Source organism: Strongylocentrotus purpuratus, unplaced genomic scaffold (genome assembly GCF_000002235.5).
Source record: "Strongylocentrotus purpuratus isolate Spur 01 unplaced genomic scaffold, Spur_5.0 spur5_scaffold_2, whole genome shotgun sequence".
Classification (NCBI taxonomy): domain Eukaryota; kingdom Metazoa; phylum Echinodermata; class Echinoidea; order Camarodonta; family Strongylocentrotidae; genus Strongylocentrotus; species Strongylocentrotus purpuratus.
Genome location: NW_022145605.1, coordinates 21799039 through 21818808, shown reverse-complemented (window position 1 = coordinate 21818808; position 19770 = coordinate 21799039). Strand labels below are relative to the sequence as shown.

At 33.6% G+C, this 19770-nt stretch overlaps 1 protein-coding gene across 1 annotated transcript; it reads left to right on the top strand.

Annotated features, from left to right (window-relative positions):
* Positions 1 to 9184: 9184 nt before the first annotated feature.
* Positions 9185 to 19319, top strand: LOC115926421 (fibropellin-1-like). Its single transcript, XM_030991117.1, has 7 exons — positions 9185 to 9188; positions 10308 to 10430; positions 11581 to 11682; positions 12935 to 13073; positions 14193 to 14301; positions 15613 to 15666; positions 18971 to 19319. Exons 1-7 carry the CDS (start codon positions 9185 to 9187, stop codon positions 19004 to 19006), a joined length of 567 nt encoding a protein of 188 aa, XP_030846977.1. The 3' UTR covers positions 19007 to 19319.
* The last annotated feature ends 451 nt before the right edge of the window (positions 19320 to 19770 follow it).

The window sequence follows — 19770 nt, the reverse complement described above, 5'->3', positions numbered from 1 at the left end:
AAATAATTTGATGTTAAATCTGTATCAAACACCAATCCACCTTCCATATTACATTCTAAGCTGGAACCTAAATGGAAGAAGGGTACATATAGGGAAGAAAACAACGTTAATTATCGGTATAATTTAGCAATACGATTAGAGGGTTAACTGAAACTTCATGTACAATCTTTAATTATAAAGGGAATTTAAATGGATAGTTGAGTTCTGTTGCAGAGGGCACTACACACAATAATTTTTATGTGAGAAAATGAAACACTGAGTGTCAAATTTGAAAGAACATAATATTTAAATGACAAAATCATTCTTGTTTGATCAAAATCGGTTCAGAGATGGCTGAAATATAACGATATCTAATACTTGTGTACCACCACAAATATTGGATATTTTGAAGGGAAAAAAAATTAAAAAAACCGTCGAAAAAAATGAAATAACGCCTTTTACGTCGTATTTCAGCCAATGCCGATGTTTGCTTTATTTGTTGGCATTTTCGTGTTGCTTACATTTCCTACAATTAGCCGGCTCATGTATTGTTATTTCTAATTAAATAATTAATTAACGGTCACCGTGTTTTTTTTTCAAAGTGGAGCTGAATTGGTATGATCGTATTGGCTAAATTTCACACATTTTGGGGCCTAAAATTACCTTTATAGCAATTTAAGGTTCTAAAAGGGCACTAGAAATGTCATAGATAAGAATAAGAGCAATAAACAATGCACTTTGAAGGCATTTGGGGTCTGAAAACAGCACTCAACTATTCCTTTAACATGATCTTATCTATTTAGCCGCAGAAACAACTACAAGAACTACAGAATCGACCACTGGTACGTGTTAATGCACTTTATTTTGGTTTTCATATACCGCATTATTCCTGATAAGACATAACTCTGCTTAAAAAGGATAATCAGATGAAAGGATTTCTTCCATCACAGTTCTGTCTTAATGAAATCATAGTTCTGTCTTAATGAAATCATAGTATTACCAAGTTTGAAGAAAAAAAATATTGAACTCCACCCTATATAAGTTAGTCTTATGAATATGGCGATCAAGGCAATTTAATGAAGTCAATCAAAATTTTCATGTTGTTATTCTTGTTGGTTGGTTGTTGCTCAAGACTTGGTTATCATCTGTTTCAATACATTACCATTCAAATTATTCATTTTAATTCCATAATGAATGATTAGTATGTACATCTCTTTTTATATCAGAACTACTGACTTCTAGCCCTACTACTACACAATCAGAAGGAGGTAAGAGATTTTTTTTTTTTTTTTTTCAAATCATTAATTTTGTTAATATTGTCCAGAGATTTTCTTTAACCATTGTCTTATGTATTCTCCTTTGTTAAGCAATTTCCATTATAAGTAATGGAATGATCGTTAACATGGAAAGGTAAGGCAATTAATACATCAAATTAGGGTTAGTTGAACAAAATCAATAATTAAAAAAGCAGTTTCTTGAACCCTGCGTTTCTGTATACCTTAGATAAATATGTGCTAGAATCTATTGAATAAGACAAGTAAGCATAATGACAAATTAAAGAGTTAGTGATCCCTGTCTAACTAACCTTTTGACTCTGTCTGTTTTAAGTGAAAAAGTGTGTATGTATAAATGAATACATATGGCTTTCGACTTTGCGGCAATTACCTATACATATAATATTCAGTAATTGCTAAATTGTAAAACCGGGAGCCCAACAACTAGGTCAAATTATTGTAACCACCCGGTAGAAACTTACAAATACCTGTATACATGACATTCGGGTTATTTTTACCTGAGTGACTTTCATAATTGATATGATTTTTATTTTTGACCTGTTTTTTGCAAATGTCATTTCAATATGAGCATATTGAAACATGCACAAAGAACTTTTATTAAATTAATAATGACATAAAACAATGCAATATTATTGTATAAAATACAAAAAAGGAAGTGATGAAGTAATACAAACGATAACGGAACGTTGAAGACCTAAATACTAGGAAGATATGGAGGGGCATGCTAAATAAGAAATGTTTGTTTGACGCAAGCCCCTAACTGGTTAAAGGGATCCGGTAACTTTGTCTTAGATCCTTTAGAAATAATCCTTATTTAGCTCATGCTGCAATGATAATTACAAACCTTTATGTCGGTCAGGAACTCCATGACTTTTACATGCCCATCGCCTGTCTGATTATCAAGATATTAATGATTGGAATTACAAACACTACTGTCTATTGGGGAAAACGAGTTTGGTAAAACCGGTCACTCAAATTTTTACTTTTTTGAGGCACTTCTTGATCATTTTGAAGCGCGATTTTTTTTTTAGAGCTTCTATATTACACCATATCACAGACACTGGTAACATGTAGGACTGTGTATCTCAGATTTAACATTGTTAAACGATCCCTTTAAGAGATACTAAATAAAAATCATCAGTTATTTTAAGGTCTCACAAAATATATTTTATGAGTACGGTCGTTCTGCAAAATGCGAGAATGTGAACTGCCCTTATGTACTTAAAAGAATAGTCAAAGGTATATACAAAACATTTTCCCTGCATGGACATTTTATAACGCAAAACGACAACAAAAGACTATAATAACCTGTGATATCTTCCGTCTCCAAGCGCTATTTTCAATCCTTGTAATCTGTTATATAGCTTTGTTTCATCGGTGATATTTATATTTTAAAGCTGGGTGCATATTTGTGGACGTCTCTAATCTTAATATACATCTAGCGCTGGAATCATGTGCATTAGTATTGACATATCAATAAGACCCCAATCACACTCATCTGTTTTTCATATTTTTATTTTCCACTTTGTCATAGATGTTAATGAGTGTGCGATAGATGCAAGTCTCTGTAACAATGGAAGATGTGTCAACTTGGATGGATCATACACTTGTGTCTGCAACGCTGGATTCACATTAGTGAACGCAAATTCTTGCAATGGTATGTATAAATACGAGTTTCTTTTTTTCCATGAGGAATGATATAGGTTTCATGACAAACTTACTAAAATTGGAGAGTCAGGAAGATAAAAACAAAGAAATCGATATCAAGTTCATTCAGTTTCATGCAGAATTAAATAAACGCATTTTCCATTATCCGAATGGCACTTTTATTAGGTTTTTTGCATGACATTTCATACTTACATATTTATATTTAAAAAAAGGGGGGATTCAAATTCACACCAGACAGATTGTGGTATAAATTTGGATGTTCAATCTGGTGAATAGGCATGCGTTTCTGAAATTTGTGCAATATTCTTCATTTGATGTTAATTGATAATATACATGTAGGTAATATAGGTAATATGGGACCAAACAGATTTTCACGTACTTAAACTATTATTATATTTAGTATGAGAATAAAAAATGTAGTTGCTAACTGTACATTTACATGTATGAAAATGATTTGATTCAATCCCTTATAAATCACCTGACTAGGCTGGTATTACATATATTGTACACATTCAATGTGTAATCTCCTTGTTACAATCTTGTTTGATGTAATCAAGAGCCAAAGTATTAATGATTTTTTTTTTCATGGGGAAATACATTGGCCCGAATTCACAAAGCAAGGTTTGGCGAAACAAAAGGAGGTTTGAGCTCAAACCTTGGTCTGAGCTCAAACCTTGCTTTGTGAATTCGGGCCATTATGTCCATAAATATCTTGGCTTCATGCCATCGTTTTTGTTTTGTTTTCTCTGTCTTCCTAGCTCTTTCAAGCAGTCTTGCCACTAGTCGAGTGACTGTGCAGATTACAGGACAAAGACTGAATGGTGAAACCCTGACGTATACAACCGAATTAACCAACAGGTCATCGGCCAAATTCATGGAATATGATGTTGCGTTCTGTTCCATTGTAAGTATATTCTTCTTCACCAGTAAATGCTAGAAAATAGATGACAATTTTTTAGACGTAAATATGTATACGTGCGTGCCTCTTCAGCTTGCAAATCCAACACACTACCTATACATCTTGTATATCACATTAAAGGTAATACAAAGTTTTGGGAAATTTAGAAAATTGGGTGGATAGTGATTATTTACAATTTTGATATATTTGGATGCCCCTTTGGATGTATTATAAGCACTAAAAAATTAAGCCCCTATAACACATCTGTTTTCGAGAAAAATTGAAGATAAAAATTTACCGCTCCAGGTAAATTTTGAACAATTTCAAATACCGCCTACGGCCGTGCCATGGTAGCTGCGACCCTGAAAATCTCAGAATATGTAGTTGGGATATATAATTACCAAACGGGAATAGCTAATTGGTCGATTTTTAGTCAAGAAACATTGTTTTATAGCTTAATTAATATCTTGACCTTGAGAGGGAGCTATACAACATTTAGCCAGTTAATACTCCCGTGTTTGTTTGGTTATGAAATGAAATCTTCATAAACAAAATTATCGCGTCACAGAAACACGTGAAGCGTTAGTGATAGTTTTAGTCAAAACATCTGCGTGAAATTCACGTGAATATTACGAGGCTAACTTGAGATGAATCATGTTCTTCATTCACGTGAAATTTACGTCGAACAGAAAATATGTTACCGTAACCCGCGTTCAACCCAATAATTACCCAAATGTTACACAATAAATAAACCAAAATAATGACGTTCTCATCCCGTTTCTTAACATAGTGTTTGGATCTTCCATAATTACGTCCATGCGCGCCGTAAGCAGTTTGGGATTAGAGGGGTGGGTGGGGGGGGGGGGGGGAGGATGGTGCAAATTAACATCCCAGAAGAGAAAGCTAGTTACAACTGGTCCAGTTGATGAACCAGTTAATGCAACTGGTAACCCCGGAATTTGAAATGGGCTAAATGATCCAGTTGATCCAGGCCAGTTAGAATTCAACTGGTCTAGCTGAGTCATTAGAACCATTTGGTAAAACTTCCGACCAGTTGAACGGCAACAACACTTCAATACTGGTACGTCTGTATTTCCAATGTAAAGGCATTGGTAATAAGTAGACTTACATCATTTAATTAATCGATTTTTTTTTCATATACTTGTATTTTTGAAATTATTTTAGTTCATAGTTAATGTTTCCCTTATTCATGTTTAATTAAATGTAATTTATACGAACTAGCGAAATGTCCCAATAACTGGTAATTTATATTTCTAGTATTTTCGAAATGAATTGCATATAACTAAATCATCAGTAATTAAGAAATATGCTGTAAATTCAAATAAATTGTTTAAAAAACATAGATCTGCACGCACTCCATATTCAACATGCAAATTAATTGGTGTCAGCTTGTTCAACTGGAAATAGGTCAACAGTCAGTCATCAACTGGTGCAACTGGAAATATGCACACAGACCAGTTATCAACTGGTGCAATGAAAAGATGCCACCAGTCAGTTATCAACTGGTGAAAATAGAAATATGCCAACAGTCACGGGATTATCACCACGGAACTTTAATGGTAACTGTGAAATCATCAAGACACCCACAAATAACTCATTTTTTACACCTAGAAATCGCGGAATACCCAGCTTAAATTAATAATCCGTTTGAGCCACGAGATCATCACCGCGGAACTGCTTGCAAGTTTGACTACCATTTACATAGGTGTTTTAAGACACCTAATAATGACTAATTTTTCACACCTAAAAATCACCGATGCCCAGCTTAGATTAGTAATCAGATTTAGCTACGTGATCATCACCAAGAAAGTTATGGTAACTTTGAAACCATTTAAAAAGGCGTTTTAAGACACCTAATAATTACTAATTTTTCACACCTAAATATCACGGATTCACAGCTTAGATTAGTAATCAGTTTTAGCTACGTGATCGTAACCAAGAAAGTCATGGTAATTTTGAAACCATTTAAAGAGGTGTGAAAGACACCTCAGAATTACTAATTTAATATAACCAGAGATTCACGGACAGAACAATAAGACGTTTAGCCGGTGTAAGTAACGTGATTATTACCATCATCCTTGGATAACCTGTGAAACCAATCGATAAAGGTGCTTACAAGACCTAATAATTGCTTATTTATCACCACCATCGGTTAACGGACAAAAAAACTCGTTGCTTAGTAAAGTGGTTGTTTAATCATAAACACTTGATTTACAGAGGTAAGTGGAATCACGTTACTCCAGTCGCGTGATAAATTGGTGATTTTTCTGTTAGATGAAAACGTGAACAGGAGTACCTTTTTTGTTTAAATGAAGGAACGTGTCGATAACGTTTAAATCTAGTTCAAAAGGCACCATACTTTAAAATCACTTAAAATACACTCCCAAAAGAGGTTACTTTTTTAGTGTTTTGTTTATTGGGTACTCCTACTTTTCGGCATCTACAAGTAACCTCCAGTTCTACTAGTGGTATGTAAAAACTATTCATTCAAAGATTTTTACAATGCTGTCACCAATGTTCGTTTATTATAGGTCAAAGGTCATATTTTGGTGGGTGTCTAGTATGCGCTCTGCACAGTCATATTTCATAACGGATTTGTTTTTGTTCTCAAATTTTGAATGGCGAAGTTTCTTGGTACAATCTATACATCTACACTTTTGGACGATGCTGCCCTCATCGGTCCGTCTTTTATATGGTCAAAGGTCATGTGTCTTTTAAGCGCTCTAACTGCCAAATTTCTTGACGGATTTCTTTCAAATGTTGTACGGAGGTGTGTCTTAGTACAATCTACACATATTTAGTGTTTGGTGATGCTGCCATCTGTGTTGCGTATGTTATAGGGTCAAAGGTTATATTTCGGTGGCTGTCTTTCGTGCGCTATAACTGCCACATTTCTTGACAGATGTCTGTCAAATTTTGTACAGAGATACATTATACTCTAATCTACACACATATTGTTTTGGTGATGCTGCTCCTAGTCTTGCCAATAGTCCGAACCACTAGTGGTGATCTGTATGGCATCCTTTTGTTTCAGGGAGGGGAGAGAGGATCTTTGTCCTTCCTTCGAACATAAGGATGACACAAAATTGCTACCACTGTCGGGGGATACATTCGCATTGCGCGGCAGTACACATTGCGATATTTCTAGTTTTCTTTAAAAATATATTTTTCCCTCCTCAAATTAGCAACAATTAATCTGACTGTCCACTCCTTCTTCATTTAAACAAATATAGAAATTGTTATTTAATAAACAAATGCGAAAGGAAATTGCAAAGTTTAGGTTAAAAAATGACATATTTGTACAGGTAAATCGTAATAAAAGATAACGTGCAATTAAATCGCTCAATTGGAGAATGGCACAGTGAATTGCATTGGATTCAAATTGTTGTGATTTTGTATCTTTCTGCTCATGTGTAATGTGTACATCCTAACATTTTGGATCCCAATTAGACAAAACGAAAAAGTCACTAAGAGGAGACATTATACTGCTATGGCTTAATAATGTTTATTTTTTTCTGATCATTTTAATGATTCCAGAACCTCGCATCAATCCACGTGTACTACACGATGAACCTTTTTCTAATGATTTGAAACAGTTTACTTTTCAAGGCATAACTGGAACTGATCTTTATCTGTGAAAGAAATTATTAAAGGAAATCTATTTTTTAAACTACACTATATATTTAGGCATAGTCTGTTCTTGTTTTCTCTACTTTCTCATTTAACAGTTCAACCAATATGTAAGGGAACAGCTAGATTCTCAACTTGTCGATGCTAATTGCATAGTGTTATCATTTAGCGAAGGTAGCGTAGTCGCTGACGTGCAAATGGAACTTGCCGCTTCCAGCCAAAGTGTAGCAGATGGGCTTGCTATGAGTTTAACTGCCTTATCTACCAGCGTTGATCAACCTTTCTCAGCTAATGGTCAAACTCTGGTGGCGTCTACATCGGCAATTGGTAAGAGTAAATGACAGCCTTTTTCACATGCCATTCTTCACTTAAGACACCTCACAAGAGGACTTCGTGTTTCACATACAAACATTATATTTTTAGTTTTCAAAGCAAATAATGTTGATGACTGTTAATTGGTATCTTTAAATGAGTTTCTTTCAGTTGTCTTCAATGTACAGAAAGCAACTTTCAGGCAATGCCAATGGACACAATCGACAAGTCAATTTCAGATACTTTTTGTATTAGAAAATAGTATGGCCTTGTAAATGTGAATAGTCTTTGATATTGTAATTCGATGGTTCTAAATTATTTGCAATATCATATCTAAGATTAATTGGTAATTAACTCTGTATCACTAATGGCTGGAGTTAATTTCTGATAATGTAATGCAACCAAGTAAGATGCAGCTTTCAAGCTATTCTACTACAATCAACAAATATTTATTTTTCAAACTTTTATGTGACAGTTCATTTTAGGCTTCAAATTATCTCTCGGAGTGACTTGCATTTCAATCGATGGTTATGTCATCATACAATTTCAAATAAAAAATGGTTATGTATCGATACCAAAGCAAAAAAAGACATGGAGTTTGACATTGTCCAATTCAAGTGATTCGTCCCCTGTGCAGTCAACCGTGATGAGATGCCCAACAAAAGTGGTACCAAAATATGCAGGAGGAATGACTCTTCTGCTATATGTCATATAACAACACTTCATACTTACAGTTCAATTAAGTAGGCACTTTCAACAAGTGTACACATAAAGCTGTCAATGCACATGTAGTATTAAGTATACTGTATAATAAGATGATGGCGTGGATCCTAATCAAATGATTAGTTTAGAGCGTACACGTGACCAGGCATTTATTTTGCCTAACATATAATTTTGATAATGACTGGTCATTAGTAAAATCATGTTAAAAGGCATCATTCTATAAAACAAATAAAACATAATCTTTGAAAACAAATAGTACACATCATTTTGTTCGGGCATTAGTAAAATTACCCACACTCGGTATTTTCAAAACAGTCCAAACACCCTCGGCTATCGCCTCGGGCATGTTAGAATGTTGCAAAGGTAATAATAATTATATTTGCTTATATCGCACCTAACACTTACTTTATCAGAAGTCTCTTAGCGCTCTACAATAATGAAGCATAATTACCCTTGATTCAGTAGTGCAGCTGTCACGCGCGCTACGTTTCAAGGGATAATTCCTACCCGGTCCCCATTTACGTCACCTGGGTGGAGTGTGTTAAATGAAGATCACTGTCTCGCAAAGGACATTAGTGCTGCGGCGCGACTCGAACCGCGGACTATGTGATCGACAGTCCAGCGATGTATCCACTCGACCACGACACCTCTACCTTATATGGGTAATTCCTAATAATGCCCTCACCACTGTTGTGTATTGTTTGGATATTGATATTATCGTTATTATTAGAATAGTTAATGAGTTATTGTCCTTCCACTGTTTATACTTTTTAATAAAATAACGATATAATAAGTTGCTCAGTTATCAGAAGTAATTGGATAATTTGAATCATTCATATATCCTTGGAACAAACAGTTCAGTGCGATCAATCAAATTGCCAGAACGGTGGGGCATGTACTTCTCCTGGACAGCCTTGTGATTGCCCAGCTGGTTTCACAGGAGACCTTTGCCAGAATGGTACGTTGTGTAATGTTTTTATCAATGGTGTATCATCAAAGAATGATACTTCAGACAATTTGTCGATGATTATATTTATGATAACAAATCCTTACTCGAATAGATTGTATAAGTCAGTTGTTTTTAGTTTTCCATGCTCCCTGTCACTCATTCTCCCTTGGCATATATATATATATATATATGATATATAACCCTACATGGTACATTAAGTGGACATTATAAAAATCCTAACCCCCAATGACAATGTCTACTTAATGACTAATTTGTTTCACTCCAAATGTCTCTCTAATGACGCCTTTAGTAATATATATATATATATATATATATATATCTATATATATATATATATATATGAAAATGTATTTGAAAGTCACCTTTTAAATATTTATCTACTTCATTGTATTAACCATGATCTCATATTTTTGCAATGAGTAAAGCAATGTTTCATAACATTCTTGTAATGTGGGCCAGGGACAGAGTCTGAACGTTCTCATGTTTCAAATGTTAATCTTTGTAATTTTCTCATTTAATATAATACCACGATTAACATACTTTTAAAATGTCTTAACTTTTTCCCAATTATTTTAAGTTTTTTGCACAAGGCAATATCATTTCAAGAATTCAACCATTAAATTAAGACAATGGCAATCATCATCAATTTCAGCATTATTGTTATCATTATTATTCTTGTATTTACTATTATTATTATTGTATTTGCTATGATTATTAACATTATCAATATTATCACTGTTTATATCATAATAAATATTTTAAAGTAATTCATAGGATTATTTCATATTTTGATTTTACCACTTTGTCATAGATGTTAATGAGTGTGCGATAGATACAAGTCTCTGTAACAATGGAAGATGTATCAACTCGGATGGATCATACAATTGTGTCTGCAACACTGGATTCACATTAGTGAATGAAAATTCTTGCAATGGTATGTCTAAATACGAGTTTATATTTTTCCATAAGGAATAATCTAGGTTTCATGACCAACTTTGTAAAATATTGGAGAGACAGGAATATAAAAACCAACAAATCAATAGCAAAGTTCATTCAGTTTCAATATACATGATGTTGTCGTCCATTATCCAAATCGCATTTTTCATGATTTTTTTTTTTGCATGTGAGCTCATACTCATTCCAAAAGAGTGTAACAACTTTTCGAATTAAAACAAAAATGCAAGAAGCGTAATAAAGAATCAACTCTCTATCACTAAGGACTGGATCATCTCACCATCTAATGCACCCAAGTGATAAGATGTTGCTTTCAAGATATCCTACAAGAAACAGCAAATAGTGTTTGTTTTTATGCCTCCGCTACAAGAAAACTTGAGGCATTATGTTTCCTGGTTGTCCCTTTGGCCGTAAATCCGTCCGTACTTCTGTACGTCCCGTTCTCATGATCGCGTTGTCTCAAGAACTGATTCGATTGGTGGACTAGCGTAAAATTTGGGTCATGTATGTATCTTGCAGAGCCAATTAACTGATTAGATTTTAGGATCATGAGGTCAAATTTCAAAGGGTCATACTGTACATGTATATGAAAACGGCCTTTAATCACGATATTCTGTGAACCTGTAAATGGATTATAATGACACTTGAATATTTTGTAATTGCTTCTGTTTGGGTTGGTAAAATCGCTCTATGGCACAGGCATCATTTACGATTGCGACCAGTCGAAAATCCAACTAGTTTAAAACTTGTTAGTGACAAATCGTTTTAGGCTTCAAATTATGATATCTGTCCAATTCAAGTAATTCGACCCCTGTGCTTTCAACCGGGAGTAGAAGCACAACAAAACTAGTACCGAAAGAAGTAGGGGCAATCACTCTACTGCTATATGTCATATAACAATCTTTCATACTTAATGTTCTTTAGATTAGACAATTTCAAAAAGTGTACACATAAAGCTGCCAAAGGACATACTGAATTATTATTATCGTTATTATTATTCGTTCATATTATAGTAGTTATGGAGTTATTGTCCGTCTAATGTCTATACCTTCACAATAAAAAAACGATAAAATAAGTTAGTCAGTTATCAGAAGTAATTTGAATCATTCATATATCTTTGAAATGAACAGTTCAGTGCGATCAATCAAATTGCCAGAACGGTGGGGCTTGTACTTCTCCTGGACAGCCTTGTGATTGCCCAGCTGGATTCACAGGAGACCTTTGCCAGAATGGTAGGTTGTGTAATGTTGTTATCAATGATAATTCTCAAAGAATGATATTTCAGACAGATTCAGGTTCAATGATTATAATTATGATAACAAACTTTTACACTAATATATTTTGTTATTCTGTTTTTAGTGTGTTTATGTGCCCTCTCACTCATTCTCCCTCGTGAGTCAAAAAAAAAGTTTACACCTAGAAATTTGTTTATTTTAAAATCATTTATGAACAGTAAATTATTATACATCTTATGAAAGAGTGTTTTATCCCAAATCATTTGGTATCATTTTTGTGTGCTATGTGTTCACGCTTGGATGAACATGAGGCATTGTTTGCTAGAGTGCAAAAATCGACTTGCGCCAAAGTGATGCATACAGTATGAATTATGTTGGGATTAGCGGAGTGAGAGAATGAATTAAATGTATCAAATGAAATGCATTGCATGGTATGCTTTTTACAGAAGCAAATTCACACACCGACACACACGCGCGCACAAACGTTCGTGGATATCTGATATTCGATATTAATATGTGTGTGGCATGATAAATTTTGTTAATGATGTTATTTGTATCTGAAAATACCGAAATAATACCGAAATCCCGATTATTTTATTCAAACATCACATAAGCAACGTTGGCGCAAATCGATTTTTGCACTCTCGCAAACAATGCCTCCTGTTCATCCAAGCTTGAACACATACTACACAAAAATGACACCAAATGATTTGTAATAAAACACTCTTTCATAAGATGTATGATAATTTACTGCTAATATATGATTCTTAAAATAATTAGCAATTTTCTAGGTGTTAACTTATTTTTGGACTCACGCTGAATATATATATATAACCTTACATCGTACATTAACAGGACATCATGAAAACTGGTATATTACCCTAAACCTAACCAAAAATTCAAAACAATATACATGTAACTAATTTCACAAATGACTAATGACTAAATGTTGGTAGGCCTTTTAGTTTTCTCTGCCTGCAAACGTACGTTAAGGGCAGTAATTATATTGCTCAGTCGTTAACATGACATAAAAATGTCCTGCTAATGACCATGTTTATTCAATGACTCATTTTCACTACATTTGTCTGTCTAATGACGCTGTATTAAGGATGTATATACAGTTTAACACGAAATCGATGTTACGGTACTCTCTTTGCTTGGCACAGTCAATACTGATTTCGCGTACATGTACACATTTCTAGTTTGTTTTTTTTTCTTCATAATCGCCTATTTGATTTTTTTTTTCAAGCTCCTCAAGGATTGTCGGATATAGCAATCATTGGGATTGCTTTCGGAGTTTTTGGTTTTGTTTGCGTCCTCGTAAACTGTGTCTGCTGCGTTTTCATACAAGGTGCCAGACGAAATAAAGGAACAAATTCAATGCTCAAGTAAGTATTACAATAAATTTGCAAATGAGCAAGCCCAAGCTATTATTTCCCATAAGTTACTGACCACATCTATGAGTTCAGTATATCCGATTACTGTAGCAAGATGATAGCTGTACTACAGCTTGAATCAGACAATGAAATCAGACAGCATGAAATCAAATGGTGGTTTATGTTAAAAATTCCATTGTGACAATGCCATAATACTTAGTAATCTATGGAAACTATATGTATTTTGGACTTGCCTTACATGTATCTACATGTAGAGGTGCTTTGCCAAGTGATATAACTCTTATTGACAATCTGTTTGAATCATAGTTAGAAATTATCCATAGAAAAGAATAATTTCCAAGGACGTTTTGTAACAATTCAATATTCGTTCACTTCCCCAGAAAAAATTGAGAGAAAAAAGTAATTTTCTTTTAATAGCAAGAAAATTCAGCAAAAAAAGTTCATATTTTCAAACTTGTGATTTTGTAAGTACGTGTTCATGTGTTTGTCAAAAAAAACTAACCCTGTGAATGAACTCGATAAATCAAACATTTAGTTTAGAACCTTTTTTTAGACAAAAAGCACATGTGATTTTTTAACTCCACTACCTACATGTACCTCTTTAAATATATACATCAATCTAACTGCCAATATATATCTCTCTTTACCTACCTACCTACATTCTTTTTATCCATCTATCTCTCTACTTACACAAATAATAATAATATTGTGTACCCAGGGATATTTTATCAGTTGGAATACTGTTCTTCCTAAGGGCCTGTAGTTATTATTACCCTATGTACATACATTATATATAAACCTATCTACCTATCTATCTATCTATCAATCTACTTATCTATATGTCTACATATCCATGTTTATCTATATATGTACCTATATAACTACCTGTCTATCTTCCTATCTATCAAACTGTCTACCTCTATGTAACGACAGATCCCTCTCGATCTCTCTTTGAGATGCAGTGAACCAATTGATTGTTCACTTCCGGTTCTCAGTGATCATCGTCTGCTGTCTCAACACATTTTGTAAATTTGGTGTTGCGATTATTCACAATATTTACACATTTCACACTTAAATAAAATTATAACAATGTGTGTTTTTGTTCTTCAGTGTAGGACGGTATGAGGATCGAAGTAGACGAGATAGAGGCTTCTACAGAAACGAGGGGCAATATGGTGTTGGTCAAGAATTGTATCGACTGGGAGGAACTGATGCGCCGGTATAAACAGTTTCCTTGTGCACGTGATTAACGCTTTATATACAACACAAATAATCCTAAGTTCATGTTTAATATGGTATTTATCATGGACTAGATATACCAAAGGCTTTCCAACAAATTACCTAAAAGATGAACAATTTGTAGTGTTCAAACATCTGCACTTCATTTGCCATCGCTTGTAGTTCGAAATGTTGTGTACACAAGTTATAGGAAATTCATTACCATTTCTTACGACACCGTCCTTCCCCTTCTTTAAACTATTTCATGCATGACATTTTATTGAGATATGAAAATGTGTTTCATTTTAGTTTCATAAATTTATGTTCTCATTTCTTTATTACTGTTTCATATTATAGGGAGAAGAGATCCCCCAAAAGATATACAATTTTTCTAAAAACAATTATATTAATTGGTAAATGTTTAGAACGCATGATTGATGCTCTACACGTGGTTTAAATTACCATGATTTACACTTTCCTTTGGTAGAGCAATTTGTGCTTGACAAAACTTGTTATTTGTACAACATATACAACCCTCGGCATGAAAACCCTGAAGGAATGGAGAGGCGTCAAGCCTCTTGGAGCTATACCACTGTTTAAAATAATCACAAAAAATCATTGTCAAACTCTGAATATCAGTAAAGAGTTATCAGTAGCTGTAAAATAAATGATCACATTGAATGGACCTGTATACTAACTCTTTCAACCTCTGTTTCTTCTTCCAATATGGAATTTTAGATTAAGTGGACGAGAACGGCGTGAACATCCACTGATCATGCTTGTCTATGACAAGCCGTTTTAATAATTATTCCTATTTCTTGATATCAAGAAATGATTTTCTGTTGTAAAGCAATGGTAATTCTTGATATCAAGGATTAAATTCTTGATATCAAGAAATAGGAATGAATGTTAAAAATGGCTTGCCATAGACACACATGATCAGTGGACGTTCACGCCTTTCTCGTCCAATCAATCTAAAAGTCCCTATTATCAGCCATTTCATTCTACTGCTATATTCACCTCTATGAATGGGATCCACTTTGCTTTACATTAATTCTTTCTATGTTGGACAATCCTCTGGCAAGTTTTTGACTAATAAAGAGGAATATGTGTTTAAAAAGTATGCATAAAAGTAATAAACAGGTCAAGCAAAAGTTGATTTTTTTTTGTAATTTATTGCTCATGATACACATGGGTTCTTTATTATCGTTTTTTACATCAGTATCCTTTAAGGTTAATAATTTATACATTATGTTTGAAAGAAACAAAATATATCGAGTAGTTCTTTATTGTTTGTTCGTCTTTCCAACAGCCTCGCGGTGATCGCAATTTCAGGAATATCTACTTGGCAGATGGGAGAGAAATGGTACGTTGAAGATTCTTTGCATTTGACAATTCTCTGCATTCGCAGTTTCATTGATTTATAGAGTTTGGCCAACCGTATTTGAATTTGGACACTTTTGCGATTACTGCTACTTCGGCAGCGTTGTTGTGTGGCCTTTATACCCACTGTATGTGGAAATTTCATGCGTAGTTTATAAGTTTTAAAGCTGTCCTTTCAAAGTTCCCAATATGTTTGAATTAATGTAAATATGGAAATGATAATAAACTGGGTTTGTAATAGTCTTTAATGCATCGGAAATATCTCTTAACACTTTTTTTTATATATTATTACCCAGGTAATCGGGGTTCAGGCTTGCCCACAAACAATGAATACAAATGTACGCACGTTCCAGCCAAGTGCCATTTAACAGATACTCCAATGCTAAGCAAACTACAGTGACCTTCGCATTATGCCTGGTACCCATTTAGTACCTCGATAGAGATTAGTAAATGTGGATTAATTCCAGCCTAAGGACATTATTTCTTGGCTTAGATTCGAACCCTCAAACCTTGGATGGAAAGTCGAGTGAATGAATCATTATATACCACTATACCACGACATCCCCACTTTGACATTAAGTCTCAGGAAAATGAACCATTCCAAGTCTTAATATACTGAATTTTCTTAGACATACATGTTTAAATATGTTATTTCACAATTCTTGTCATGTCACATTTTATTCCTTTTCTTTAATCCGTCATGTATTCTGTTTACTAACTCTTTCAATCTAAGTTTCTTCTCCCCATTACCAGCCATTGCTTTTACCTGCTATATGAATAACTCATAATTACACCTCTATGAATGGGATCCACTTTGCTTTACATTAGTTCTTTCTATGTTGGACAATCCTCTGGCAACCTTTTGACTAGTCAAGAGGAATATTTTTTGTTTAAGTATGCACAAAATTAATAAACAGGTCCAGTGAAAGATGGTTTTGTTATGGTGTGATTTTTTTTAATGATACATATTGGTTCTTGATTATCGGTTTTTACATCAGTATCCTTTCAGGTTAATAATCTATATACAATGTTTGAAAGAAACAAAAAATATCGAGTGGTTCTTTATTTGTTGTTCGTCTTGCCAACAGCCTCATGATGATCGCAAGTTCAGGAATATCTACTTGGTAGATGGGAGAGAAATGGTACGTTGAAGATTCTTTGCATTTGACAATTATCTGCATTCGCAGTGTCATTGATCAGGAGACTTTGGCCAACCGTATTTGAGTTTGGCACACTTTTGCGAATACTGATATCTCGGCAACGTTGTTTCGTGGCCTTTTATCCCACTTTGTGTAGACATATGATGCATAATTTTCAGTTTTAAAGCTGCCCTTTCCAAATTCCCAATATGTTTTGATTAATAAAAATAATATGAATGATAATAATCTGGGTTTGTAATAGTTATTAATGCATCGGAAATGTCTCTAAATACTTTATTGTGATCTATTATATACCTCTCTTTAGAAACTTTGCCATATGAAGAGGAAATAATAGAATAATGAAATCAATGAATAACAAGAGGAGGTGATAGAAGAAAATAACAAGGGATAACATAAGGAAAGGCAGAAAGAGAAGGTGACAGAATGATAAAAACAGAGAATAACCTAAGAGAAGGTGATAGAAGGACGAAACAACGAATAACATAAGGAAAGACAGAAAGAGAAAGTGATAGAATGATAAAATACAAAGAATAACATAAGAGAAGGTGAAAGAAGGAATAAATAAAGGATAGCCCCGACCACAACCCGTTTTACGATTTTCTAGGACGGTTCCAGAACGTAGTGAGAACAAGTTAGGTGTGATGGGGGCCTTAGGTAATCAATTTTATGAATAGGTAATCATGTGTAGCATTTGCGCAGTCTTTTTTTTTTACTGATTCAATTATTTGCAATCTGCATCTGTTTGAATAAATTTATTGATGCAAACTTTATGAACCTTGAAATCGGATCTTTGCCTTATATTGAAATATCTTACATAATAATAACGTAAGTAAATACATGATAAGTACTTACTTACATGTAATAAAATTATGAAATATAACCATTATGTAAGTTTTATATGCATACTGCTAGGGAATAAATTGAAACTGAAAAAAAAGATTAGTAAGAAAAGAAATATATAAAATATGATTAAAATAAACATGAAAGTTAACAAACAAAAAATTAAAATTATAACAATTAAAAACAGTGAAAAAAAGTTAATATGACGTGAAAAAATTGCGGTAAGAATTACATAGAACTACAGAACTTCTTTATGTTGATTTATTTCGAATGTTCAAATTGCGAAGGTGTGTGCCTATAAATGAAATTGAAATTGGTATTAAGGACGAAATTGAACGTCTATCCAGCTGGCGCGAAATTGAATGACAACTTCGCGTCACTAAATTGAATAGATTTCTCTCTTAATTGAAAGAAATAAAATTAAAAAGGAATGATATCAAATGAAATTGAATGTCCAAAGAATGAAAATGAACCATGAGAGCAGAGGTTTCACGAAAATCGTTCGAACTTCAACGCATATTCATGAATTCGAATGCAACTCTGATGAAATTGGGCGGAAAAACCTATACTATAACCTAAAATACAGAATCAATTAATAAACAAGCAGTGCACCCGTTGGCGTCTTATTTGTTGGTACCACAGCGAGCCCAAATTCCAGTATGAACTCATTTTCATACATAACAAGCTACGAAAGCTTGCAAAGAGGTCACAAACAATTAGACGTTGATTATTTATTGCTTTGCCTCACTATTTACATGATCCCTACTACTGATGGACTTATAATGAGTCTTTCTTTGATCACATCATGACCACCGCCTAAAGATGTGTATGTTGATGAGGACATTCATTTGACGCGATAATGGTGATTATGTAATCACGTATCATCACAGAAAAGGAACCTTTTACATTTCTTCACATCATTTTCGCTGGGCCAAGGACCAGAGTGTAGTTTCAGGGAAAGTATCGTGATTTAAGACCAGTTAGAGGAGCAGTGAACCCCAATTTATGACAATGTTTGTGATATTAGATTGATATTAAAGAAGTGGACACTGGTGGACATACATCTGGACTTGCCAAACTTTGAAAAATACATATTCTGTACTATCCTATTACCTTCTATTCCTTGGAAATGAATAGGGATAAGTTTTAAAATGAAGCGTAAAATGTTATACATTTTAGCAGTAAATAAATATTTTTGTTAATGTGATTGGTATACTTTAATACCATTTGATATGTATTTTCTTTCAAACTTTGTTTTCGTTTTTCTTCATTTTTTCTTCGTTACAGAACAATAGTGTGGTTCGAAATCCAATCCATTATTGATCGATCACCAGAGAACTAACCTACGGACAAAGAACGAATATGACAACGGAACTCAAAACAAAAAAAGTTAGTGAATTAGTTACATACTTCTTATGGATAGATGGGTTTTCTTCTGGATATGCTAAATATCAAATTGTATACAATCATGGTCTACTTGTATTTGACCGATTGACTGATTTAATTGATGTTCTCCTGCTAATTCTCTGTTAGAAACACTTATATTAATTAAGGTCTTATTTGCATTAGTGACCCATTGACTGATTGAACTGATGTTATCCTGCTAATCTCTGTTAGAAACAATCATGGTATTAGATTAACTAAGGTCTTATTTGCATTTGACCAATTTACTGATTGAACTGATGTTATCTTGCTAATTTTCTGTAAGAAACAATTATGCTTATGCTATTAGATTAATTAAGGGTTTAATTGCATTTGAACGATTGACTGATTGAATTGCTGTTATCTTGCTAATTTTCTGTAAGAAACAATTATGCTTATGCTATTAGATTAATTAAGGGTTTACTTCCATTTGACCGATTGACTGATTGAATTGCTGTTATCATGCTAATTTTCTGTAAGAAACAATTATGCTTATGCTATTAGATTAATTAAGGAATTACATGCATTTGAACGATTGGCCGATTGAATTGATGTTATCGTGCTAATTCTCTGTAAGAAACAATTATGCTTATGCTATTAGACTAATTAAGGAGTTACTTGCATTTGACCTATTGACTGATTGAATTGATGTTATCATGATGATT

Excerpts from the sequence above, each read along its gene's own strand:
- LOC115926421 (XM_030991117.1), top strand. Across the intron at positions 10,431-11,580 it reads GAATGAAAATTCTTGCAATG|TTCAGTGCGATCAATCAAAT; the intron begins GTATGTCTAAAT and ends TGAAATGAACAG. Across the intron at positions 11,683-12,934 it reads AGGAGACCTTTGCCAGAATG|CTCCTCAAGGATTGTCGGAT; the intron begins GTAGGTTGTGTA and ends TTTTTTTTCAAG.